This window comes from Sarcophilus harrisii, chromosome 3 (genome assembly GCF_902635505.1).
Source record: "Sarcophilus harrisii chromosome 3, mSarHar1.11, whole genome shotgun sequence".
Lineage (NCBI taxonomy): Eukaryota > Metazoa > Chordata > Mammalia > Dasyuromorphia > Dasyuridae > Sarcophilus > Sarcophilus harrisii.
Window position 1 is genome coordinate 576,226,768 of NC_045428.1, and position 26,730 is coordinate 576,253,497.

General features: G+C 36.6%; 1 protein-coding gene across 2 annotated transcripts in view; it reads left to right on the forward strand.

Moving 5' to 3' along the window:
* The first annotated feature begins 446 nt into the window (after window positions 1–446).
* The window catches only part of TNFRSF9 (TNF receptor superfamily member 9), a 31,357-nt gene continuing 5,073 nt past the window's right edge, over window positions 447–26,730 (forward strand). The window contains exons 1-7 of one of the 2 annotated variants that reach the window (XM_031962936.1): window positions 447–533; window positions 17,403–17,831; window positions 18,330–18,455; window positions 19,569–19,706; window positions 20,310–20,376; window positions 24,017–24,147; window positions 26,152–26,283. In XM_031962936.1, the coding sequence (XP_031818796.1) occupies window positions 17,735–17,831; window positions 18,330–18,455; window positions 19,569–19,706; window positions 20,310–20,376; window positions 24,017–24,147; window positions 26,152–26,283 (691 nt within the window). In that variant the 5' untranslated portion in view covers window positions 447–533; window positions 17,403–17,734. Of the gene's footprint in view, window positions 534–16,619; window positions 16,684–17,402; window positions 17,832–18,329; window positions 18,456–19,568; window positions 19,707–20,309; window positions 20,377–24,016; window positions 24,148–26,151; window positions 26,284–26,730 lie in introns of those variants that run through there. The other variant, XM_003765221.3, reaches the window with a different exon arrangement.

Below are 26,730 nucleotides of genomic sequence, written 5' to 3' on the forward strand. Positions count from 1 at the left end.
ATGATTCTCCACAGGATCTACTCTACAGAGTAATGTGTCAGACCTCAGGATTTACTAATTCTCCTTTCCCTTTCCTCTTCACCTCTTTTCCATTTTGCCTTTATTCCCACCTCTTAATTCTTCCATAATATAGAATTGAGGTATTTTAATTTATATTTTGAGTGAGTGTTCAAATCCTATATCTTAGTGGAGTTGCAGTTTGGTCAAGTTCTGAAGTACCCTTAGGAGCTCAGTTACTCATCTGTAAAAATAGGGATAATAGGGACAGCTAGATGGCACAGTGAATAGAGTACCTGACTCCTCAAGTCAGGAGGATCTGAGTTCAAATTTGTTCAAACACTTAATGCTTCCTAGCTGTGTGACCGTAGGCAACTCACCGGACCCTAATTGCCTCAGCTAAATAAATAAATAGGGATAGTAACGCCTCTAGCAGGATCTATGTTACATCATAGGAGCTTTGTGAGATTCAAGTTCTCACCTTTAAATGATGGGAGCCAAAGAAGATTTAAAACCACAATTGGAACCTATGAAAGGTAATCCCTAATGTCTCTTTTTGGCTCAGAATTCTCTGATTCTGTAACCATCTGCCTTCAAGAAGCTTTATGGGATCATGGACTGTGAAAAGTAGAAAAGAACTTTCTGGATCTTTTATTTTGACAATCTCAGTCTACAGGATGACAATATGATAAGCTAAGATCACAACCTGTGTCTTCTGACTTCTCTCATATGTAAAATGTCAAATTTTTTGGTATCTCTCTAAAAGAAAGCTGACTAGGTAAGAATATTTAATTTCTTATTCCAGTGCCAGGCAGATAACCAGATAAAGCATCACATGTCAGACCTGGCATAAAAATATAATACCATTCATAACCTTTTTTTTTGGTCATAACCTGACTTTCAGGTTCTGGGTATTCATTCAAATAAATGAAACTAAGTGAGATTTTTGACACTTGTCTCTACATTTCTGACCTAACAGCTCTTCAACCACATCTTTATTAAGTTTCACTATGCCTCTGTGGAAATTAAATGGGGCTTTTAAAATTTACTTATAATGGAGAGTTCTAATGCCTTCTTTTCCCCTCTCTAATCTTACTCTCATATCACTAATTTTCTTTAATGGCTAGATCTGCTTGTATCCTTCTCTCCTTCCCCATAATGAGGAGACTGAGCATTCAACTGCTCATTAGGCAACTTTAATGGATAGGGTTGAATTTGGGGGTCAGGGAAACCTTTCTTTAAAGGTGTCCTCAAGCACTTAGCAGATGGGAATCTGGACCTGTCCCTCCTTTCTCTGGACTTTGGCCTTCTCAGCTATAAGACGAGAGGATATGACATCCACAGTCTCTTCCAGTTCTGGCCCTCACCATTCTAGTCTTTGACGTATTCTGTGGACATGTCTCTACAGCATGCTCTCTATTGGATTTTGGCCCTTGCTTTGAAACCCAACTCAAAACTCTCCTTCATGAAGTATTCCCTAATAAATAACTTTTCCACTTCATCTTCCCATGAGCAACTCCCTTAGCAGATCTCTAAGGCTCTTATTGGTAGTTAGGTGGTCCAGTGGGTCTGAAGTCAGGAAGACCTGAGTCACTTAACCCTGATTGCCTCAGTTTCTCTGATCTATAAAATGAACTGAAGAAGAAATGGAAAAGAAAACTTAGATGATGTTGGGTTTCTGACTTCTCAGAGTTTAACTTTTCTACATATATATATATATATATATATATACATACACACTATACTATGTTCAGTCGTTTCATTCATATATACCTCTTTGTGACCCCATTTGGGGTTTTCTTAGTAAAGATACTGGAGTGGTTGGTCATTTCCTTCTCCAGCTCATTTGACATATGGAGAAACTGAGGCAAACAGGAGTAAGTAACTTGACCAGGGTCACAAAACTAGTATTTGAACTCAGGAAGATGAGTCTTCCCCAATTTCAAGTCTAATGCTCTGTGCATTGTAGCCCTGATTCAAAGTATACCTAATTAATCAATCTAGTCTTTTGAGAATGAACATTGAAAGGCTCAATGACCTTCCCTGTATGTGTCAAAAGGTGGAATTCAGATCTCCAGATTCTGAAACCAGGTCCATTTTGTCTTCTTGGCTCTTGACTGATCTTAATATGTATACTTTTTATACATAGAAAGTTCATCTGTGTCTTATTGAATTAAACTTTCATATTATACTGATTATGAGGTTATAGATTATACATATACATATATATAACTAGATCCTTAACCCTACAGTTCCTTTGTCTATTATATATATAATACATATGCATATATATGTATACATATATACATATACATATATTATGTGTGTATATTGTATATGGATATATGTGTGTGTGTGTGAATATATATATACATATATAATAGAAAAAGGAACTGGAGGGTTGAGGATCTGGTTCAGCCTGGCTGATGATATAAGACACCAAGGAAGAGCTTTCCCCAAGATATGGAGAAGTTCTGGACCCAAGGAAGCTGCATCTACCAATGCAGGTAGTAGGTACCTTCTCAACTTAGGGTTTTAGAAAGTTGTGTGGGAGCAAAAGTGTCAAAAACCAGCCACCGCATGCAGCCCACAGCCTTCCTGAGAGCAGTCTAAACTGGATTAAAATGCCAGTGGGAAATATTTAACAAAATATAAAGACAGTCAAACATTGATGATATTTAGTTTGAAAACTAAATCTATATGGAGCTGGCAGTGATCCTTATTTAGGGATTAGTGTTTTAAATTGGGTTTGATCCCACTGATCTAGACAATTAAGTAGTGAAATGACTCAGCTAGGATCCTAGAGCCAAGCCTGCAGAAAAAGTTGAATCGTGGCTTGTTCTGACTTCTAGACCAGCCCTCAACCCATTCTACCAGGTTGCTTTGGTCCAATTCCTGAGGTCTTTCAAAGTTGTTATTGTTCCTATTATTGTTGTTGCCATCAGCAAATTGTTCTTCTACTGCTTATAACACTCTATTTCAGTTTGTACAAATCTTCACATGTTTTTGTGTCTCTATCAAATTCATTTCTTATGGTGAAGTGATTCCCACCATTTATTGTTATTGCTCAGCCATTTTTCAATCATGTCTGAATCATTTGACCCTATTTTGAGTTTTCTTGGAAGAAATCTTATTTCTTCTCTAGTTAATTTTATAATGACTTATGAAATAGACATATATGTCTGTTTATATTCATATAGACACAGAGGCTCATACACATACATATTTTCCATCACTATTCTATATATATACACCATATTCCTACTTCTATTTTTTGTTCTCTGTCTTATATATTCTTTAAAATATGTTTGTATATCCTTTGTCCTTGCCATTTTTAATGTATTATTTATTTTATTCCATGGAGTTGATATTTGCAGTCCTGTTTAGCCATTATTCAATCACTGGGCATTTAGGTTGTTTCCAGCCGATATAGCTGTGTTTTAACAACATAGTTATAAATATCTTTGTACAAAGAGCTTCCTTTTCCTCTATTTAAGTATTTTTAGGACAAATTCTAAATTGTGGTTTTTACCAAGTTTAAAGGTTATCTCCAGTTTTGTTACATGTTTTCAAAAAAAAACAACAACTCAATTTATAATTCTACCATAGCATTATGATTATACCTATCTCTCCACAGCCTTACCAACACTTGAATTTATAATTTTTTTGTCATCTTAACAGGCAAGAATTTATAGTTATTATTGTTTTAATTTATATTTCTTTTTATTAATAAGATTGAACATTACTTCAAATGTTTACTTTTTTCATAATTTTATGAATTTTCATATCCTTTGACTCAAATGATCTCTTTTTAATTATATCTAATCTTTATAGTTGTTTAAATTTTCACAATGAGTAGGAAATGCTACAAAAATTTGTATATTGATAGATTATAATTTAAAAAAACACATATATGTCAATCCCTCTGGGCTCATTCCTTTAATTTGAACTAATACTACTAGGGCAAGCTCCTAGGGAGACTCTTGCTACTAATCTCAGGATTCTAGAGATAAGAGTGATTATGCTGCAAGCACTGTAGCTTATGAGCTTCTGCAAGTCTGCTTCTTCTCAATAGTTAACCAGTAGCTTCAGCTCTTTAACAAAGGCATTTACTTAAATGACATGGCAAAAAAAAAAAAAAAATAATAATAATAATTTAAAATTTTTAAAAAGACATAGTTACAAAATATTTCCCCCTAAACTCTGGGGTCTAATTGCCCACAAATATACAGAGTCCATGGAGATGGGGGTAAAAGAGTGGGCAGGAATATAAGATACCATGATAGTAAGGCACTTGTGTAGGGAGCACATGTGGTTAAGGCAGTTCATAACTCCATAACTGTAGGGTCTCCATGCCTCTTCTTTCTCTGGAGGGTCCTTTGAAAATTTGCTATTGGGAAGTGGTCGTTGGAGGGAAAAGTTGCCCAGCTGGGCCGGTTTCCCAAAAGGCACAATGCAGCAGCTGGATGGGTCAGTCTGCTGCTGGCCTGGATCAAGCTAGTCATATGGCTGCTGAGCTAACTCCTTCTTACCTGGACCTAACTCAGGGGCTACCCTGCAATCTTTTCAGGCCTTGAAATGCCCAGATTGCCCAGGCAAGGTCATCTTATGCTGAGGGGTCACTTTCCTACTTCTATGGCTTCTTCTAACTCTGATCACTGTTGGGATTCTGATGGCACCTCTGACTAATCACAAACTTGCCAGGTTTTCTGGGTTCTTGAAATCTGGAAAGAATAAACACAAAGAACAGGAGGGACATGTCCTCACAGCCACGAGGTGGGGGAAATTTGGCCAGCTGTCCCTTCCTGATCTAGAAACTCAAAATAACTCTCCTCTCTCTGAGAAAAGAGAATAGGATATTGGTGGATGGCACTTTTGTACCCACACTCCGTTTTGCCTCAGAACTCCTGAATTATCAGGTGGTCTAATTGAAGCCAATTAAAAACTGTTAATCATCACCTTAAATTACTTGACATGTACCAAACATGATGTGATTGGATTGAAAGCAAGTAGAGAATATCTGTGCTCTAAGAACTGAAACCAGCCAGGGAATATCTGAGTATGTGACTTTCTTCTATATTTTAAAAGTGATACAATTATTCAATCAACAAATGAATATTTAATCATTTAATGCTTACTGTGTGTCAGGCATTATACTAGGTGCTGGGACTACAGAGACAAAAGTAAAAATACTGCCTGCTCTTGAGAAACTTTTATTCTAGTGTGGGATGGAACATGTACATATTATAGGTACACATACAAAATAAATAATTGTACAGCAGGGGGTGATGGAAACAGAATACACTAATCAGAAAAAATGGCATGAGTTGAGAATTGAAAGAGACTAAGAATTCTCAGGTAGAGGTGAGAAGACAGTGAATTTCAAGCCAGAGATGTAAGTAGTATTTGAAAAGGTGTGAGATGGGAGAGTGTGATATGTGAGGGACAATAAAAGCCAGTTTTACTGGATTAGGGAGTGCCCAAGGGGAATAATATGAAACAAAGTTGGAAGGTATCTTGGGACCAAGTTGTGAAAGACTTAATGTCAAATTAAGGAGTTTATATTTGGTACAACAGGAGGAGGAAGAGGAAGAGGAGGAGAAGGAGGAGGAGGAGAAAGATGAGGAAGAGAAAGATGAGTAGGATTCAGGACAGTCTTGGGATATAGTCACAGTTAGGGGATTTCATATGGATGACACTTAAGCAAAGGGTCTGAGAAGGGACAATCAGACAGTAGGAGAACCAAGAGAGCAGTATTTCAAAAGTCCAGAAAAGAGAAAGTATCCAGAAGATGAGGATGGGCAACAGCATCAAATGATGCAGAAAAGTCCAAAAGATCAGGTGACTTGCTGGTGACTTTGGAGGGAGCAGTTTCATTTGAGCTCTGAAGATAAAATCCAGACTGTAAAGAATTAAGAAAAAGAGGGAATGAAAGCAGGGAATATAGACAGTTTTTTTTTCCCCTAGGAGTTTGGCAGAGAAATAAAAGAGAAATGTTTACAGAGAACTTACAAAGAATGGTCAGATCTAGAGAGGATTTTATATAAATGGGGGAGGATTGGACTCCTCTTTAAAAATTCAAGAATGATTTTTTTTCTCTTTGATAATCCATTTCCAGTCTTTAGTCAAAATTAAGAAGAATCAACAGTGTGACCCAGCAGTCAAAAAAGTTTCTCTGACCTCAGACTTCATTAAGAAGTACAATCTCAAAGCACTAATCACCACCTCAAAGAGATCCTTTGTGGAAGACACATAGGAATATTATTGCCAAATTAAGAAATTCCCAGATCAAAGAAAAGAATTTGCAAGAAACAAGGGAAAAAAAAAACAATTTAAATATGCTAGAACTACAATTCGAATTGTGCAGGACTTAGCAGCACTCATAATAAAAGACCTGCAGGTCCTGGAATCATATTTACCAAAAATAAAAAGAATTAGGCTTGTGGCCAAAAATATTATATCCTGCGAAATGATCCATAATATTGAAAGAGAAAAAATGGACATTCATCAAACTTGTAGATTTTCATGACTTTTTATGAACCAAACCTGAACTCAATAGAAAATTTAACATATAAGAGTCAATATCAAAGATCAATTTCAAGGAACTTAATATGGACATACTGTTTTTGTTTTTTAAGCATGGAAAATGTATACCATACGTTTAAGATTGTCTTCAAAGTAAGGTAGTTCAAAAGAATGATTGAGACAGAATAAAGATAAAAATAGTAATTTATGTTCTACAAATGAGGTGCTGAGGAAGAATAGACACAGAGGTTTAGAGCAAGGAGGAGAGTTCCTAGTTCTGAAAACTTATCCATATTGGGAATGGGTTCAATAAGCAACATTACATATATACCACTCTCCAAAATCTATAAAGAAATAAGGGGGGAGGGGTGAGTGGAGAGGGAAGTAAAGGATGTGGGAAGAAGGCAAGGAAGGGATCCATGGGTGGGGGAAAGTTAAATAATAGTAAGGCAAGTTAAGGAGCAGAATTAAAGCGAGAGTTAGCAGGGATGGGAAAGATATATGTGTGTGTATGTGGAGGGGGGAAATGGGGAGTGGGGAGAGGGAGGTGGGATATGTGTATATATATATATATATATATATCCTTTCTTAACTACTAGCCTGTTTGGGGGAGATGGGGAGAATGAAAAGGGTAAAAAAGAATAAAATAAAAAAGGTACTCAGCAGAGAACAAAAGAACAATTTACAAGGAAGTTAAGAGAAGATGGACACTCATGAATATAATTTCTTCTACATACATATATATATATAATATATATATATATATACTTGCTTCATCTAGTAATTCATTATTATTTATTTTGAATCCTTCCTGATGACAATGTTCTCTTTTGTTTTGTTTTATTTTGTTTTGTATTTCTTTTCTGGTTTAAAAAATGTTTAATTTAATATGAATATATTGTTATTTTATTAATTATTATATAAATATAATTTAATATTTTAAAAAGGAAGGGCAATCTCTAGAACAATTGGGTCCACTTCTGGGCTTGACATTTTTATGAAAGACATCAACAATATTGACAATTCAGAGGAGGGCATACAGATTATGAGAGTCCTTGAAATCATGCTGTATAAGGATTGGCTGGAAGAAGTAAGAAGGTTCAGGCAGGCAGGCAATAAACATTTATAAATATTTACTATGTATTAGGCAGCAATACAAATACAGACAGTCTAGCTCTTAAGGAGCTTATATTTGAGTTCAAATCCAGCCTCAGATGTTTATTAGCTCTATGACTCTGCACATTTGTGCCTTAACTCTTTGTTTCCTCTCTTTCCCCAATTGTAAAATCGTGATAACAGTATCTATCTCCCAGAATTGTTGTTGTTGTTTTATAATATTTTTATTTTTCAAAATATATGCATGTTTGTGGCAGCCCTTTTTGTAGTGGCAAGAAACTGGAAACTGAGTGGATGCCCATGGGCTGGAGAATGGCTGAATAAATTATGGTATATAAATGTTGTAGAATATTATTGTTCTACAAGAAACAATCAGCAGGATGATTTCAGGGAAGTCTGGAGAGACTGACATAAACTGATGCTAAATGAAGTGAGCAGAAGCAGGAGATCATTGTACAAAGCAACAACAAAATTATATGATGACCAATTCTGATGGATGATCAATTCTCTTTTCAACAATGAAATGATTTAGGTCAGTTTTAATGGACTTGTGATGGAGAGAGCCATCTATACCAGAGAGAGGGCTATGGGGGCAAGTGTGGATCATAACATACTATTTTAACACTTTTTGTTGTTGTTTGCTTGCATTTTATGTTCTTTCTCATTTTTTCTTTTTTGATCTGATTTTTCTTGTGTAGCAAATTAATTGTATAATTATGTATGCATATTTATATTTTATGACATATTTTTACCACGTTTAACATATATTGGATTACTTGCTATCTAGGGGAAGAAAACCGAAACACAAGGTTTTGCAAGGATGAATGTTGAAAAATTATTTTGAAAATTAAAAAGCTTTAATAAAAAATTTGAGAAAAATTGAAACAACATATGCAAAGATAGTTTTCAACATTCACCCTTGTAAAACCTTGTGTTTCAAATTTTTCTCCCTCCCTCCCCACTCCTCTTCTCTCTCCCCCAGACAGCAAGCAATCCAATAGGTTAAATATGCAATTCTTCTAAACACATGTCCATATTTATCATGCTGCACAAGAAAAATCATCAAAAGGGGGAAAATGAGAGAAAAAAGCCAAGCAAAGAAACAACAGAAGGTGAAAACACTATGCTTCGATTCACATTCAGTCTTCATAATTCTCTCTGGATGTGAATGGCTCTTTCCACCCCAACTCTATTGGAATTACTTTGTATTACCTCATTGTTGAAAAGAGCCAAGTCTATTACAGTTGATCATCACATAATCAGGATTTGTTATCCACACTAATCAGGACCTCACTGTATGCCAGCAGCAGAATTTTATTTGTTGACTAGTCAAAGTAACATTATGTTTGTGATTAATTAGCTATTTAATTTGTGTTTGGATTCAAACTTAACTCATGGACCAGAAAAGAAAGAACACAGAATGTACCATTGCAAGCCAGTGAGGCCCAATGGGAAAAAAAAAAACTTGGAATTTAGAGACAGAAGATCTGATCTCATCTCCTAGCTCTGCTATGTATCACCCCTCTTTTTTATTTCTCTATTTTTAATAAAGAAGGGAAGATTTTAGAAAAAATATAATTGTCTACAAACTTTTGAAAGGTGGTTATAAGTGGGATCAGAATAATTTTAATTAAACCCAAAGGATATAATAAGTTTCAGTGGATGATTTTACGTGGATAGAAAGAAAACTTTTCTTCCTCCCCCCACTTATAGTATTTTTTTCCAATTACATGTAAAGACAATTTTGAATATTCACTTCTATAAGTTCCAATTTTTTTCCCTCCTTCCCTTTCTTCTCCCCTCTCCAAGATGGCAAGCAATCATATGATGTACAATCATATTAAACACATTTCCACATTAGTCACATTGATTATGACCCCTCTTTGCCCTCAGTTTCCTCAGCTGTAAAATGAAAGCATTGGACTAGAAGGTACAAGGCTCCCAGCATTTCTATGATCTATGAACTCTAACAATAATCTAGCAAAGTGGAGCCCAGTCTCTAATCAGAACAGTTCTGAAACAGCCAGTTCTCTAGTTAGGGACTAATCATCCTTGGTAGATAAGCCTTTAGCCCAGAATTACATTTGCTCCTGTCTCTGGCTCAGCTAAAAAAGTGAGCTAAATATAGTTCTGGGAAACCAGATCTGTCACATGTAGAGAGTTCAGCCACAAAATGTCAGTCGAGTTCAGCAAAATGAAAACAGAATGCTTAAATGTCAGCACGGAGATGTTGGAGTATTTTGCATGACGTATGAATGAGGCCAGCTTGGTTAGGTGGTGATTTTGAAACAGTTTTAAAGGAGTAGTCAGTACTGTTATTTATGGTTTAACACTCCTACACTAAACTTAGTTTATTGAGACCAGAGAGTTTCCTACCACCAGCAAAGCTGAAGTCCAGCTCTCTCTCCGTAATTCAGATACATGTGGCCAATCCTTCTTTCCTCCCTCCCTCCCTCCCTCCAATCCTCCATCTCTCCTCTCCTCTCCTCTCCTCTCCTCTCTCTCCTCTCCTCTCCTCTCCTCTCTCCTCTCCTCTCCTCTCCTCTCCTCTCCTCTCTCTCTCCTCTCCTCTTTCCTTCTTTCCTTCTTTCCTTCTTTCCTTCTTTCCTTCTTTCCTTCTTTCCTTCTTTCCTTCTTTCCTTCTTTCCTTCTTTCCTTCTTTCCTTCTTTCCTTCTTTCCTTCTTTCCTTCTTTCCTTCTTTCCTTCTTTCCTTCTTTCCTTCTTTCCTTCTTTCCTATCTTTCTTTCCTTCCTTCCTTCCTCTCTTTCTTTCTTTCTTTCCTTTTTCCCTCCTTCCTTCCTTCCTTTCTTCTTTCCTTCCTTCCTTCCTTCCTGTCTTCCCTTCTTTCCTCCCTCCCTTCCTCCCTCTCTTCCTCCTGCAATCACAACTGATCATCAACACTGAGCAGAATTCTGATGTCTTTTAATATTTTTCCCCTTTACTTCCCTATGTAAATTGTTCTCTTGATTCTACTTTGCTGTGCATCGGTTCACACAAATCTTCCCAAGTTTCTCTGAACTCATCCTTTTTGTTGTTTTTCTCAGTAAAATAACATTTCTATATAAAACTTTTGGTTACTGTAAGTCTACAGTTACTGTGGAACCTCCTTTCCCCCTAACAGATTGAAGGCTCCCCTGACCAGCTATTACCAGCTTGTAATGACACTCACTCTTTTTTTTTTTTTTTTTTTCTGATAAAGACTTTATTTCTAGGATATTTAGATAACTGGAAACAAATTTATTTTTTATTTTTTTTTTAAATTTTTTTTTATTTAATAGCCTTATATTTACAGGATATATAATAGGTAACTTTAAGCATTAACAATTGAAACCTCTTGTTCCAATTTTTCACCTCTTACCCCCCCCCTGATGGCAGGATACCAGTGATTTAAATATAAAAATATCCTTAGATACACAATAAGATAATTTGACCAAAAATTTTTTGTGTAAAAAGAACAGACTCTGTTATTGTACAATTGCTTTGGAAGGAAATAAAAATGGGTTTGTGCATAATTAGGGATTGGGAATTAAAATGGTTTTGTCATTCCAAGTTCTTTTTCGAGATAGTGTTCAGTTCAACTGCCCATTAGAAATGATTTGGTTGATCTGTTTGGGGATGGCCTGATCCATCGAACTGGTTCATCATATTGTTGAAGTATATAAGATCTCCTGGTCCTGCTCATTTCCCTCAGCATCAGTTTTAAGTCTCCAGGCCCTTTCTGGAAATCATCCTGTTGGTCATTTCACAGAACAGTAATTTTAATTTTATATACCACAATTTATTCCCCTTTCTCCAAATTGGACATCCATTCAGTTTCAGTTTCTAGCCACTACAAAGGGTCCCAAACATTCTGACATACAGGTCCCTTTCCCTTTCTTTATAATCTCTTTGGGATATAATCCCAGTGTAACACCTGGATCAAAGGGTATCACAGTTTGTAACTTTTGAGCAAGTTCCAAATACTTCAAAATGGTTGGATTGTTTCACAACTCCCCAAAACAATAACAATGTCCCAGTTTTCCCACATCCCCTCCCAAAATTCAGCATTATCTTTCCGTCATCTTAGAATCTGACGGTGTGTAAACTCACCTTAAGGTTTTGACTTATCCAAGGTCTACAGATTAGTAAGTGATGGAACTGTGACAAATTTAATTCTGACTTTGAGTTTCTGTTTGAAGCCATTTTCTTGCAAAAATCTCAAGTTCTCTATAGCTACACTCAATAGTACCATTGTGAATCATGGGACTCTTTTCTGCTGCCTTTTCCTTCATGTTCTTCTTCTGTCCTTCCCTACTCCTTAACTCCAGCATTAGTTTAAATGTCCTTTCACATCCACATTTAGGAATTCAGGCCACCAATCACCATTTTACTCCCTCTCTTTCTCTTGGATTATACATTTGATGATCCTTTTAATTAAAGTTTTGAACTTTTCACTCATGCCTTTAACCTTTTGTCTCCAGTGCCTTTTTGGTGAAGTTGACTTTTCTTTTTATTTTTAACCTCAGATTACTTTTTAGTAAGAATAGAAACAGAAAATAGAAGGAAGTATTTGGACTAGATTATGAGACTATTATTTGTTAGGACAGAAAATACAGATGTATTTTCAGCATGCCATCTGGTAAACAAATTTAGAGCTTGTTGTTGGACTTCCCATTCTTGGCTAAGGGTGAGAAAATGAAAAACTCCTAGAAGTCAGAAGACTTGGGTTCTCACTTCTACAATTCATTCTGTCTATGACTTTGAGCAAGGCACAACATCTTGAGCCTTCGTTTCTCCGTTGGATGATAACATTTAGAACTTTCTAAATACTTCTTGATTTATTGATAATGAGAAAAGAGCCTTATAAAATGACAAGAATTTGAGCTTTATTTTTTCTCATGCTTTTCATTTATCTCCTTAGTCAATTTATGTACCATCTCTATGTTATTGTCAGTCATTTTTCTGGGTTTTCTTGGCAAAGATACTGGAGGGGTCTGCCATTTCCTTCTTCAGTTCACTTTGCAGATGAGGAAATTGAGGCAAAAAAGGTAAAGTAACTTGTCCAGGGTTACAAAACTGGTAAATATCTGAGTCTGCATTTGAACTCAGGCCCTCCTGACTCCAGGGCTAGTGCTCTATCCACTGTGACATCTAACTGTTCCAACTATCTGTCTGCCTTGACTTGGGCTTACTTTGTTAATTAAGCTTATATTCCAGATATAGAAAGATAAAGATAAAGAGATATAGCATCTTTAGATAAATGCTAAATGACCTGTCAGAATAATTTCTAAAAGATTTCTTAGATACTTCCCTCCCCTCCTTGTCTTACATTTTAGTTATTTAAAAAAGACAATTTTTGAAGGAATAAATAAATGCATGAGAGGACATTTATTAAATGCCTACTATGTGCCAAGTAGCATTTAGGGTATAAATACAAAAATTATAATTTCTGTCCTCAAGAAATTTAAACTATGATAGGGGGAAATAATGTGATGTGTGTGTGTGTGTGTGTGTGTGTGTGTAAAATATAAATGTATATGTGAGCAGGTAGGTAGCACAGGAATAGAGCACCAGCTCTGGAGTCAGGAAAACTTGAGTTCAAATTCAGCCTCAGACATTTACTAGCTGTGTGATCCTGCAAAAGTCACTTAATCCCATTTGCCCCAGTTTCCTCCTCTATAAAATGAGAAGGCAATGGCAAACCTCTCCAATATCTTTGCTAAGAAAACCCCAAATGGGGTCACAAAGAGTTGGACACTATTGAAAGGACTCAATAACAACGTGTACACACACATGTGTATATAAATAAATGAACAAACAAGTGAATGTATAAATAAAAAATGGTAGTGATCAAACAAAGATATAGGAATGGAAAACTGATAGAAAAGACAACCCCTTGATGGTCCCTTTCCAGAGGCAATGGTCATATTCTTTAATTACTATTTCCAGCCCAAGAGTAGGAAAGTGAGAAGGAAGGGGGAGAGGAGCAGAGTACAAGTGAGGCAGCAGAACAGGCGGTAAAATGTCTAGGGTGGATGGATGGATGGATGGATGGGATTTGAAATAATTATAGGGCTTAGGTGAACTTGCATTCACTCACTCACCTCTTAGAGCAGGAGTTCCAAAGCTGATTGGGCTAATTTCCTCAGGAGGGAAGCAGGAAATAGGGGAGGGTTAGTGTCTGGACCAAGGTAAGCAAAGGTAGAGAACAGCGTCTGGGGGATTGCCTGATACCTGATATGGAAGAATGGAGGCATTATTCTAGGTGATATTTCAATCATTCAATGTATCCAATGACACAGTGAGTCATTCTTGACTATTCATATCTGATCCATGTCCTTCCAGAAGTTAACTCATATAGGGAGTCCACCCAACACAGGGAAAGGGAAGAAGGAAGTTCCCCCTTTTCTCTTGAGAGCAAAACAATCCTTCTAAGAAATAGAAAAATCTAAATCTTACTAGCTTTGTTAATATGGGTAAGAACTACAATTGTGATTTTATTGAAGGAGATTCTTTCTAGCAATACAGACTGGCGCCTTTATTGTAACATAATTTTATAAATTGCTTATAAACATTTTTTGCAAATGCTTATATAATGCTTATAAAGAGCTCCAAAGAATTCTCAATTCTGGCCAAAGACACTTACTATTTGTATAATCCTGGGCAAGTCACTTAAGCTCTTTGCCTCAGTTTCCTCGTGTGTTAAATTGTAATGCCAGAGAAACTGAGGCAAGAGAGAGATTAGAGAGTTTTTAATATTTTATTAATTGGAGAGTATGACTGACTGGACAGGACTCTCATCTCAAAGCATCCAGTGCCGAATGTGAGAATCCCAGGTTTTTTATGGGAAAGAGCTGGAAGTTTCTGGATCATAAATTTGGGAGCCAGAGTCAGAATATCGGAATAAACAGAAGTAAAGATGTCAATGAGATATCCGAGCTAGTCTTATCTTTTGGAATATTTAGAGGGGGATAATGCCATAAATTCTTGAGGACAGAACGAGTTAGGAGCCAGGAAGTTTGATCTCCCCCTTATCTTGAGTCTTACATTAACAATTTATAACTTTAGAGCAGTGGCCCTCAGTCTTAATGGACCAGAGGGGAGTTTTTACAACTAAGGGGATTGAGGCAGAACAGTTAAGGAAACCGAGGCAGAAAAACTCAGGGAAACTCAGTCAGGACAATTAGGGAAACTAATGCAGGGAAACAGAGGGAGAACAGTTCAGGGAGACTATGGCGTAACAAAATGAGCCGGAGAAGAAAATGGCTCTTCCTCTGTCCTTCCCCCCCACCCTGCTCTCTAACTCCAGCGTTAGTTTAAATGTCCTTTCACATCCACATTTAGGCATTCAACCCAACAATTATCATTTTACTCCCTCTTTTCTCTTTCTCCTAGATTACACATTTGATAATTCTTTTAATTACAGTTTTGCCAGTATCTTTGACAAACCCAAACCCAAATGGGGTCACAAAGAGTTGGACGTGACTGAACAACAACAATCATAAAAATAAGTGGAGTCACTATCTAAAAAAGAAGAATTCTCAAGAAACTAATTTAATTAATAAATTCAGAAAATCCACAAAATAGAAAACAAATTTACATTTAAATCATCAGCATCCCTATATATCACCAGCAATGTACAGCTGAAAGAGATTAAAGAAGTTCCATTCAAAATATCTTGAGAATTTATAACATATTTGGGAATTTATCTTTCAAAGCACATTCAGCAATTTTATTGAAGTATTATATTACTAATATTGTATATTATATAGGACAAATGAACCCCAGGATCTTAGTATAATATCGCTCAGTAATGAGTTGAAGTTAGTGTATGTTTTTATGTTTTTCTCTTCTCCTGTTAGAATATAAGCTCCTTGAGGGCAGACACTATCCTGTTTTTTTGTATCCTTAATGTTTAGCATGATAAATACTTAACATAGTCTTTCTGTATGTGTCTCTCTGTTTCTCTTTCTTTCCTAACCATTCATCCATCTTCCTTCTATTAGGAGTTCTAGCTCCAAATCCCCATTTTTCATGATCCTTTGAGATATAGATGAAAAAATATGGAAAATTTCACTTTTCCACTTGTTCCTTGTAGGTTTCTCCTTAGCACATAGTAGGCACTTAATAAAGGCGTGTTACAAGGTAAGGTTCTCTGAGTTGGGGAGGGAAGAGACATTGGGAAATGAAGTTGATATAAAAACAAAAGATAACAATAAAATATTAAATAATAAAATGATCGTTTCCTATAAATATTTTATAAGGATGAAATAGTAGAAGGAGGTTGGCCTATGGAGTCAGGAAAACTAGAATTCAGGGTCCATCTCTGACACATCCAAATTGTGTGATCTGGAGCAGTTTACTTAATCTCTCAGGGCTGTAGGCAACCCTCCAAGACATGAAGCTACAGATGGGTTGCCTTCTGTTTTATCAAAGGGAATTTTCACACTGGGAGTTCCTATATTGATGAAATCATAAGTCTAGGTTGCCTCTGAAAATTTACTGAGTAATGTTAGTGTTCATTGGGCAATCCTATGTATGTACCACACATTTGTGACCTCCATTTATAGGAAATTGCTTTAGCCTAATTCTGACTGTGAAAGCCATTCTTTTTCTTCTTACAAAATTCCCAAAGTTCCCTGTCATGTGACAGGACAGAGTTTAAGAGCATTGGGGTCAGGGTGATTGTTTTTATGTGGTCTCAAATATTCTGAGGGCAGGGTAAAATGTGGTGTTAGACACTCTTTTAAGAGACAAAATTCTTCATTTTCTCAGGGAAACTAAGAAAAATCCTTTGAGAGAGCTAAAGATTGCTTCCAAGAAATGATCTTGTCAGCTAGGGTAATAAAGTGCCCTAGGGGATTTTGGGGGCAGTGAGCTTTGGTCTTGATAAAATTTAATTAAAATCAATGGGGGATTTCCCAAGAAGCTCCTCCCCTCCACCCCCCTGACTGAGTCACCCAAGCTGTGAGGGAGGTGTAGAAGGGACCAGCTATAAAAATGCTCACTGTTCCTGAAGATAAGAGAAATTGAACTTTCTGAATGCAGCCCCCAAACTTCCAAAGGTTTGTTCTTGATAAAACTTCCTCAATCTTTTACCATCTAGGGCTTCCTCTTTCCTTCTCACTTCATCATTTTTTAGGGATTCTTCTTTGATCAGGTCTTGGGAGTCTGACATAAAATAGATGTTATAGAAGAGATTATCTATCTTGCTTAATATTTCCTTTGTTTTACTCTAGATGTCAGAACAAATCCACGTGTGCAAAGAGCACAGGAAATAGTAGAACAGGTTGAGCACAGAGACACTGCCTTATTCGCAAATGATCACTTTAATTGATATTTAACCTTCTGGTTTATTTATTCTAGACTTTAATGATCAGCAATATAGAGGAAATGGATCTGAATTTCTTTTTTAAAAAGTCATTGATAAGTCTTATTCAGGAACTTCTGCTTGATAGAATGTAAGTTTCTTGAGAGCAGGCACTGTTTCACTTCAGTCTTTGAATCTCCAGAGCTTTGTATAGGACCTGGCACTTAGTAAGTCCTTAAAAAATACTGCTGATGATGACAAATATGGAAATATATTTCAAAGAATTTCTCATATTTAATCTATGTCAGATGGCTTGCTGGGAAGGAAGAGGTAAGGGAGGGAAGGAGAAAAATCTGGAACATAGTCTTAATGTTGAAAACAACATTTATTTGGAAAAGAAAATACTATTGAAAATTAAAACAAAAGAAATATTGTTGATGGATGGATCAATTGACCAAATGTGTCTTGTCCTAGGATGCAGAAATCATTACTGAATTCTGGATGCTATTGCCAGGGAACTCCGAAACTGGACCTATTTCAAGGAAAACCCAGGCAAGCTTTAAAGAGGCTCTTCTGAATCTGCCTGTGGGAGGGCAGCTCCTTCTGTTGTTTTTCCAGAACGAGGCTGGGTTGACATCTGTGGATTTTTGTAGGTAATCAATGAATTTCCGGATGGATAATTAGTTCACAAGACATGATCTAGTTTTATCACCTGGAAGTTCCTCTTTTCGAGTGAAGATTCTGGCAATAAGTTAGAGTGCTGTGGGAACTGACCGTCTGAGTACCACCTTTCTCAAGACCCCATCATGGTAAACAGCTACAATAGACTGGAGGCGATATCAACTCTTGTTATACTACTCTGGGTAACTCTGGTCCAGGGTTCCTGTGGCAGCTGTCCAGCTGGTAAGAATGAAAACCAAGGACACTTTCGTGTCTATCACTCTCTGATTCTTCATTTGAGGGCCACCCTACCTGATTTTAATGAACTTCTTGGATTTATCTTGAATATAATTTTATTGGAAGTTATCCCTTTTTAGTGAATTTAATCATCAGGATAAGTAGTGATTCTGTTCTAATGTAGCCATATATAGTCTATTTTAATTCTGCCTTATTTATATATATATATTTTTTCCTGGTTCTATGCTTATTTCCAAAGCATGCTTATGGAAGGGGCTAGTTTTAAAAGCCAGTCAATTCCTAACCAAAATGATCACATTAAATTTTTCAAAATTAAAAATTTCAAAATTATCTTATCACAATAGCACTGGGGAAGCCTTAAATTTTCTGCATTTTTATTTCCCCTGTGTCTTTAAATATTTTTTTTGAATGCTGCAGTGAAGATTGTAAAATGTCAATGATTACAGGAATCTCTTGATTTCTTTCTTTTTTTTTCCCTCTTAGGTACTTTCTGGAATGGTACAGATTGTGGAAAAAACAAAAATCAAGCTTGCATCCCATGTCCCCCAAATAGTTTCTCTAGTACAGCTGGCGAACAGAGGACATGTAACATATGCAGGAGATGTGAAGGTAGGATTTCATGCAATTATATGGATCTATAAATACGTATGATCAATTTCAGCTAAGTGATCAACTTTGATCCTGTGCTGTAATCTCTTTCTATGTCCATGATTTTAAAAATTATTTAAAATGATCTTGTGTTTTTAGGTCATTTCCACTTACAAACATATCTTTCCTTCTTATATTATCTATTGAACTATCCCTTATGACAACAAATTTTTAAAAATAAATTCACTAAAACTGAGCAACACATCCACCAGGAATGACAGTATATACAATGCTCCACATTCAAAGTTCTCCATTTGGTGTCCATTTTCTAGCCTCTTCTCCATTCCCACTATTTCTCAGATGTCATGAGAGCTATTTACTATATATACTGAGAAATTTTAAAAATTACTGTAGTGGCAATTTCATGAAGATAATTTGTTGTTGTTGTTGTTTTTTAATCTGAGAAGTAGCATTTTACTGAAAGTTTATTCCACACATCCAGAAAAAGAACTGATGGACTCTGACTGCAGATTGAATTGTACTTTTTACTTTATTCTTTTTCGTGGTTTTTATCTTCTCGATCTGTTTCTTCCTTGACAACGGTGACTAATATGGAAATATGTTTCACATGATAGCACATGTATAACCTGTATCAAATTGCCTACCATGCTCAGAAGAAGGAAGTAGAGGGAGAAAAATTTGGAACTCAAAATCTTGTAAAATGAATGCTATAAATTGCTTTGATATGTATTTGGGGGAAAAAATTAAATAATATTGACTCAAAAAAAGACGACTACTCCAGATGAAATGCCATTTCACAGTTTATGGGAATATGTGTCTATTAACCAAAATGAAGGAATTATGGTCTTAGAGTTAATTTAGCAATAAAATCATGAGAAACTTTATTACAACAATCATATGAATAGTTTTCTTTCACTTCAACAAGCATTTCTAGGCTTGACATTGTGGTAGGTGCTAGAGATACAGGAACAAAAATAGAACAATCTATGACCCACAGACCTTACATTCTACTGATGGGGGTGGAGGTGGGAGGCAGGATGAAAAAGTCTCATTATAGAACTTGTCAATAAGCATTTATGTCCTATTTTCAAATGAATTTGGATTTTTTTAAAGGTATTTTTAGAACAAAGAGAGAATGTACTCCAACAAGTAATACAGAGTGTGATTGTATGTCTGGGTATCATTGTTCCGGAGTAGGATGTAATAGGTGTCAACCAGATTGCAAGCAAGGTCAAGAACTTCTAGGAAAAGGTAGGTCTGCCTTCTTCCTCCCTAAAAATCTATTAGAAATCCTAAACTTGTTAATTATTCCAAGACTAAATAGCAGCATAGTAGAATGAAAAGAATGCTAAGCTTGGATTCAGAGGGATCTGGATTCAAATGTTGACTGTATCATTTACTATTTTTATGAACTTGGGCTTGCTATTTAATTTTCTTGGGCCTCAATTTCCTCATCTGGAAAGTGAGGGGCCTGGACTTAGATGACCACTAAGTTTTTTTTTTCTAGTTTTAAACCTATGATCCTATTATATGTAACATTTAATGACACATCAATCAGAGTGACTGAGTCAAGCATACTAATAGATAAGGATAAATCATAATTTGAATATTTATCGTTTATTCTATATCACAGTATTTTCAAACATATTCATACCCATGAAACTCCTTAATGCTTGTCAGTAGAATGAAAACTTAAAGTCCTTTTCAAATCACAGGGCTTTGAAAACTGTTGAATAGATACATAGTATTTTATAACATTAAAAATCATTATGATGTTTATACATCAGAGAAAAAACTTAAAATGATGAAAATACTTATGTTTTTCCACCTCCGTTTCCCCTTTTTTTTTGCAAGGTTGTAGAGACTGTAGCTTTGGTACCTTTAATGATCAGACACGGGGGAACTGCAAACGCTGGACAAAGTATGTATAACATTAATTTCCTTTTGATTTTAAATGACGGGTTTAGATTAAGTTTATATTTTAAGGAAAGAAATTTACATATCAATCAGGTATATCAGGTAGTCATATTTTGAAAAAATATTATATCGATGACACAAATGATAGGATCATTTCCACCCATTCACTCTTCATCTTCACTTCTTTGAGCTTCATTGTTGACTTAACTTTCCTTCCCTCCCTCTCTCCTCTCCTTCTCCTCTCCTCTTTCTCCTTCCCTCTTCCTCTCTTTTTCTGTTCTTTTATCCCCTTCCCTTCCTCTCTCTCCTTCCTTTCTTCCTTCTCTCCTCTCTCCTCTCTCTTTCTCTTTCTCTCTCTTTCTGTCTTTTTCTCTCTCTGTCTTTTTTTTCTATCTCTTTCTCTCTGTCTCTGCTCCATCTCTCTCTCTCCCACCCCTCTCTTTGTCTTCCCCTGTCTCATTATGTGTGTCTGTCTCAAAGTATATGTCTCTCTGTTTTCTTCTCTTCTCTCTCCTCTCTCTCTCTCTCTCTCTCTCTCTCTCTCTCTCTCTGTCTTTCTCTCTGTCTTTTTCTTTCTCTGTGTGTCTGTCTCTCTATCTCTGTCTCTCTTTTTTCTCTGTCTCTTTCTTTCTGTCTCTGCTCCTTCTCTCTCACTCCTCTCTCTGTCTTCTGTCTTCCTCTGTCTCTCTGTGTGTGTCTGTCTCAAGGCATATGTCTCTCTGTCTCCTCCTCCTCTAACTCCCTCCATCTTTTCCTATTACCTTCTCTTTCTGAAAGTTTCAGTGACCTTCTAGTTACCAAGTTTAATGGTAACTTTGTTTAATGGGGTTTTTTCCAATCCTCATCCTCACTGATCTTTCTGTTGTACCTAACACTACTGATAACCAATTCCTTAAAACTCTTTCTTCCCTTGGCTTCTATAGTAATAACCTACTTTTCCTCCCATATCTTTGTTTCATTTGTGACTTCTTCTGTGAAGTGTCCTCCTCCCATTCCTTCAACGTTGATGGTTTCTTAGGTTCTGTCCATGGTTCTTGTCTCTATCTACATTTTCTCCTTGGCCATTTCAGCCATGGTGACAGTTTCAGTGACTGAGAGACTGGTAGTGCCTTAGTAGTTATAAGGAAGTTAGAGCAAAAGAAGGGCTTGGGAGGAAAGAATACAGATTTAGTTTTGGGCAGGTTGAGTATGAATATGAGTATGACCATTCAGTTCAAGAAGTCCAATAGGCAGTTGAAGATTTGAGACTAGAGGTCACCAGAAAGGTTGTATGTTGACCTACATGCCTAAGACTCTCCTCTGATTTTTAATTCTGTATTTCCTACTGCCTCCTGTAAGAGGACATTTATATAAATGTCTTCCCAGCACTTCAATTTATCACATCCACAACCCTATCAAAAGAAGTCCTGCTCCTCCTTCAACTAAAGAATAAGGGGGTTAACTACATACCTCTCAGATTGGCTAAGATGACAGGAAAAGATAATGATGAATGTTGGAGGGGATGTGGGAAAACTGGAACACTAATAATTGTTGATAGAGTTGTTAACTGATCCAGCCATTCTGGAGAGTGATTTGGAACTATGTTCAAAAAGTTATCAAATTGTGATCCAGCAGTGTTACTACTGGGCTTATATCCTAAAGAAATCCTAAAGGAGGGAAAGGGACCCACATGTGCAAAAATGTTTGTGGCAGCCTTGTTTGTTGTGGTCAGAAACTGGAAACTGGGTGGATGCCCATCAGCTGGAGAATGGCTGAATAAATTATGGTATATAAATGTTATGGAATATTATTGTTACATAAGAAATGACCAACAAGAGGATTTCAGAGAGGCCTGAAGAGACTTACATGAATTGATACTAAGCGAAATGAGCAGAACCAGGAGATTTTATACACAGCAACAAGATTATACGATGATTAATTCTGATGGACGTGGCTCTCTTCAACAATGGGAGGATTCAAACCAGTTCCAATTGTTCAGTAATGAAGAGAATCGGCTACACCTAGAGAGAGAACTATGGGAAGTGAATGTGGACCACAACATAGCATTTCCACTCTTTCTGTTTATTGTCTGCTTGCATTTTTGTTTTCCTCCTCAGGTTTTTTCTTTCTTTCTAGATCCTATTTTTCTCGTGCAGCAAGATAATTGTATAAACATGTATACATATATTGGATTTAACATATACTTTCCAATATTTAACATATATTGTTCCACCTCCCATCTAGGGGAAGGCGTGGGGGGAAGGAGGGGAAAAGTTGGAACACAAGGTTTTGCAAGGGTCAATATCGAAAAATTACCCATGCATTTGTTTTGCAAATAAAAATCTATAACAAATAAAAAAATAAAAGAATAAGGGGGTTAGACTAGATCAGTTCAAAGGTCCTTTCCAGATTAATGATTCCAGCCATGCAGGATTTAAACCTTTAATCACTTTTTACTTCTCCCTTATATATCACATGTAATCTGTTACTAAGTCCTATTGTTTTTACTTTTGTAGTATATTTTCTTTCTGCTCTTTTATATCAGCCAAACTGATTTATATACTATCTATCCCATGCACATCTCCAGCACTATTGTCCCCCTTTGCCTACTCTGGTTTTTGCCCCTTATCTTCATCAGACCAGTTCCTATCTATTTTTCAAAGCCCTGGTCCATTGTCATTTCCTCTTGGAATTCTTCCTGATCTCTCCAGTCAGAAACCATCAGTCCTTTTTTCAACTTCTCATAAAACTCTATTATGACCTAAATTAACAGCTATGTGATCTTGAGCAAGTCACTTAATGCTATTTTTCTCAGTTTCCTCATCTGTCAAATGAGCTGGAAGAGGAAATGGTAAATTGCTCCCATATCTTTGCTAAGAAAATTCTAAATGGGGTCACAAAGAGTCACATACAACTTAAATGACTGAACAACAACAACAAAAACATAGAATTCATTCGTTACATTTTCACATCTTATTCGGTATTGGCAAAACAGTGTAGAAAGCTCTCGTCTTAGAGCTTGGACTAAGCCCTGCCCCACCACCTTTGTCAGGTCACTTTCTAAGCCTCAGTTTTATAGATTGTAAAATGGAGATACAGACTTATAAGGAAAGGGCTTTTAAAAGGTAGAGAACTATGTAAGTGTGAGATACTTACCATTATTATTTTTATCATAATAACTTGTGTTCTTGTTCTTATCCCCCTTCCCAGATTGTAAGCTCCCTGAGGAACTTACATCCTCTGTCATCTTTGTATTTTTCGTAACATTTAATGCCATGACTTATTCATGGCCATTGTTATTTTTCAAAGGGATATTTCAAATATATTCTCCCAGAATTTAAGAAATAAATACAAGGAAAAACCTGCCAACAGTTAGAATCCAAGAGTGGAATAGGAGTCTTAGGAGAGGATGAGTTCTTCCTTCCTAGAAATATTCATCTAGAAACTGAATTCTCATACATGGGAGAAATGTTTAGAAAGGATTCTAAGTTGGATTAAAGGATCTTTAATATTCATCTCTAAGGTTATATGAGGGTTTTGAGGATTAACTTCAAATTCATTTTATTATTAGCTTTTTGTGAACTTGAATAGAAGTAATTGTTTTAATTTTTGAAATTAATCCCTTGCAAATTTTAATTACTCAATTATTTCTCATTTAACTTTAGCTGCTCTTTGAATGGACTAGTTGTGCTTGTAAATGGAACCAATAAAAGAGATGTGATATGTGGATCCACCCAAACAGTTGCCACTCTGGACACAATCTCCATGACAATTCCAGCTTCTCTCGTGCACATTGGTGAGCTCTTGATTAATATCGAATTAATATGAATCTGTCCTACCTGTTTTCTGCTAGCTGTAGCTTAGTCCATCTGGTACTCATCTTCTCAGCAAGGAATGACTTTCAGTTCTGGAGCTAAGCCAAGAGTAATTCGGATGGTATAAATGCAAATATACCCAGGGGAGTCTCCAAGGTTCAAAACTTAATAAGAATTCTGATTTGTACATTCTATATCTTAGAGAGCCTTGGTGGATAGAGAATTGCTAACATGGTTTAATTTCTGTCTAATACACATTGATTGTGTGATCCTGGGCAAGTCTTAGGCCATTCTTGAAGAGAAGTTGCAGAAAAGGGACTCCTCAAGAAGACCTTCTACAATCAGTGCTTCTGCTTCTCTTTTCCTCATTTTTGGCAGGCTGCCTTCCAGCAGCATCATTCAACTGAAACTGGTCTCTCCAAATTCCCAGTCTTTTGTTTCCTCAATCCTCATCCTTCCTGACCTCCATGCAGCTTCCCATATTCTATTCTCTCTAGGTTTCCATGGCATTTCCCTATTCTGATTGTTCTACTTCTCTGACTGCTTCTTCTTGGTCTCCTTTTCTTGATCTTCATCCAAGTTGTACCTGCAAACTGTGGGTGTCCCCAATGCTCTGTTCTGGGCTGCCTTTTCTCCACCCTTGAGCCAGTTTCTTAAATTGTGGGTCATGATCCTATTTTGGGTCACATACTTGAATGTGGAAGTCACAAAATGATAATTAATTATCAGTAAATATTTGATTTATATACCTATTTTATACATCTATATACCAAGATTAGGGAAAAATTTCTAGCCTCAGGGAAAAAGTTTAAGATGCTTTGTTCTGTACTATTTGGAAGACACGTCAATCTGATTAGCTCCCATGGATTTAATTAGCATCGATATTTAGATGATTTTAAATTTATTTATCTATTTTTGTGTGACTTTCAAACTCGAATCTTCAACTGACTATTGGACATCTTGAACTGAATGTCCTATAGTGACCTCAAACTCAACCTGTCCAAAACAAAATTTATTATCTTTCCTCCCAAATCCTCTCTTCTTCCTAAGTTCCTTATTACTGCTGAGGGTAGCATCATCCCTAGACACCCTCAGCTGCTCATTCCATCCTCACCCTCGCCCCCGGCCCCATATCCAATCAGTCATCAAGATCTGTCCCTTTCACTCTTGTAGCATCTTTTATATGCTTCCCCCTTTCTTCCCTCTGACACTGCAGGGCCCAGTTCCAAGATATCATCACCTCCTGCTTGGACTATTTTATTAATCTTCTTGCTCTCCTTGCCTCATGTCTCTCCTCACTTCAGTTTGTCCTCCATGAAAGTAGATCTGATCATGTGTCCTCCCCCCTACTCCATAAATTTCAGAATCAAATATATAAAATTCTCTGGCTCTTTAACCCTAATCCTTTACAACCTGACTTCCTCTACCTTTCCAGGCTTCTTACTCACCCCTATGTATTCTTTGATCCAGAGATAATGCCTTCCTCACTATTGCTCCCACAAGACATCCTGTCTCCCAATTCTAGGCATTTTCACAGGCTGCCACATATTCTTGGAATTCAAGGGCAGATATTGATTTTTCAATATTATGTAAAAAAAAACCTGATCTATTTTGATAAAAATCAATAAGCATTTTTTGTCAGTCACTAGGAATTTTTTTTATTAAGTATTTATTAAGGGTCAGCCCTGAATGACGTATCAGAGATACAAAAAGAGACAAAAGACAGTTTCTGTCCTCTAAAGCTCACAGTTTAATGTATATGATATGATCATGTAACATGTGATAGCCCATTAAATTTCTGTCTGAAAAAATGACTCATTTATCACAACATTTTTCTCAGGGTCCTATGTAGTCCCCAGTGTGTAAAAGTCCTTCATCAGACTTAGGAATAAATTTGTAACTAGGCTCCCCACTCACTGATTTGTTCTTCCTTCATTCTCTGTTCTCTCACCTCTGATTTTTTTCTTTCTTTTCTTTTTCTTAAGATAAGAACCATCAGCTCACAGCCTTTACTCTGGCAGTGATTATGGCTTCTGGGCTCTTTGCACTCCTCATCCTGTCATGGTTCTATTGCTCCATGGGAAACAAAAAGAAGCTGCCCTACTTCCTCAAGCAAGGTAAGAACCCTCCCAGCTTTCCCTTCTGGAAGTGAGTGTCTTTGGCATGGAGGACAGGATGAGGGAGTGTGAGCTCAGAAGTAGGCAGGAGGAATGGAGAGAGCACTGAGCAGGTGATCTTCCGGGAGGGATCGAGTGCAGATCTTTCAGGAACTTGGAAACCATCACTGTTCCCTACTCCACATATTGTTCGGGGTCCGGAATCAGGGAGCCCTGAGTTCAAATCCAGCTGCAGAGGCTTACAAACCATGTGACTCTGGGCAAGTCACATAACCTCTATCTGGCATAGTTAAATGGGGATAATAGCAGTAGCTACCTACTTCTACAGAAATTGTGAGGGTTAAATAAGATAATTTTGTAAAGCGCTTAACACAGTGCCCAGCACATGCTATATCAATACATGTATGCTATTATTATTATTATTACTACTTATTTATATAGTATATA